This window comes from Tupaia chinensis, unplaced genomic scaffold (genome assembly GCF_000334495.1).
Source record: "Tupaia chinensis unplaced genomic scaffold, TupChi_1.0 Scaffold000198_1, whole genome shotgun sequence".
Taxonomy (NCBI): Eukaryota; Metazoa; Chordata; class Mammalia; order Scandentia; family Tupaiidae; genus Tupaia; species Tupaia belangeri.
Window position 1 is genome coordinate 1,188,603 of NW_006159673.1, and position 453 is coordinate 1,189,055.

At 68.7% G+C, this 453-nt stretch overlaps 1 protein-coding gene across 1 annotated transcript in view; it reads left to right on the forward strand.

Moving 5' to 3' along the window:
* Nucleotides 1-453, forward strand: part of STYXL2 (serine/threonine/tyrosine interacting like 2) — a 34,765-nt gene that overhangs the window by 29,091 nt on the left and 5,221 nt on the right. The window contains 1 exon segment of the mRNA XM_027771249.1: nt 5-453. This exon segment is cut by the window's right edge and continues 131 nt beyond it. Within this exon segment, the coding sequence (XP_027627050.1) occupies nt 5-453 (449 nt within the window).

The following is a 453-nucleotide window of genomic DNA, read 5'->3' on the forward strand; positions in this document are numbered from 1 at the left end:
GGAGGGGGAGGCGGCGCGGAGGTCCCCCTCCCGCAGCCGGAGCATGGAGGCCGGCGCCAGCCCGGAGGCCGGGAGCAGGCGGCGCGAGGACGACGAGGCGAGCGTGGCCTCCGAGGCCAGCTCCTTCTACAACTTCTGCAGCAGGAACAAGGACAAGCTCACGGCGCTGGAAAGGTGGAAGATCAAGAGAATCCAGTTCGGGTTCCACAAGAAGGACGCGGAGGCGGGGGAGGGCAGCAGCGAGCAGGGCGCAGAGGCCACGGCGCCCGGCCAGGCCGAGGTCAATCTGACGGCCTACCAGGCCTGGAAGCTGAAGCACCAGAAGAAGGTGGGCAGCGAGAACCAGGAGGAGGTGGTGGAGCTCAGCAAGGGCGAGGACTCGGTCTTGGCCAAGAAGAGGCAGCGGCGGCTGGAGCTGCTGGAGCGGAGCCGGCAGACGCTGGAGGAGAGCCA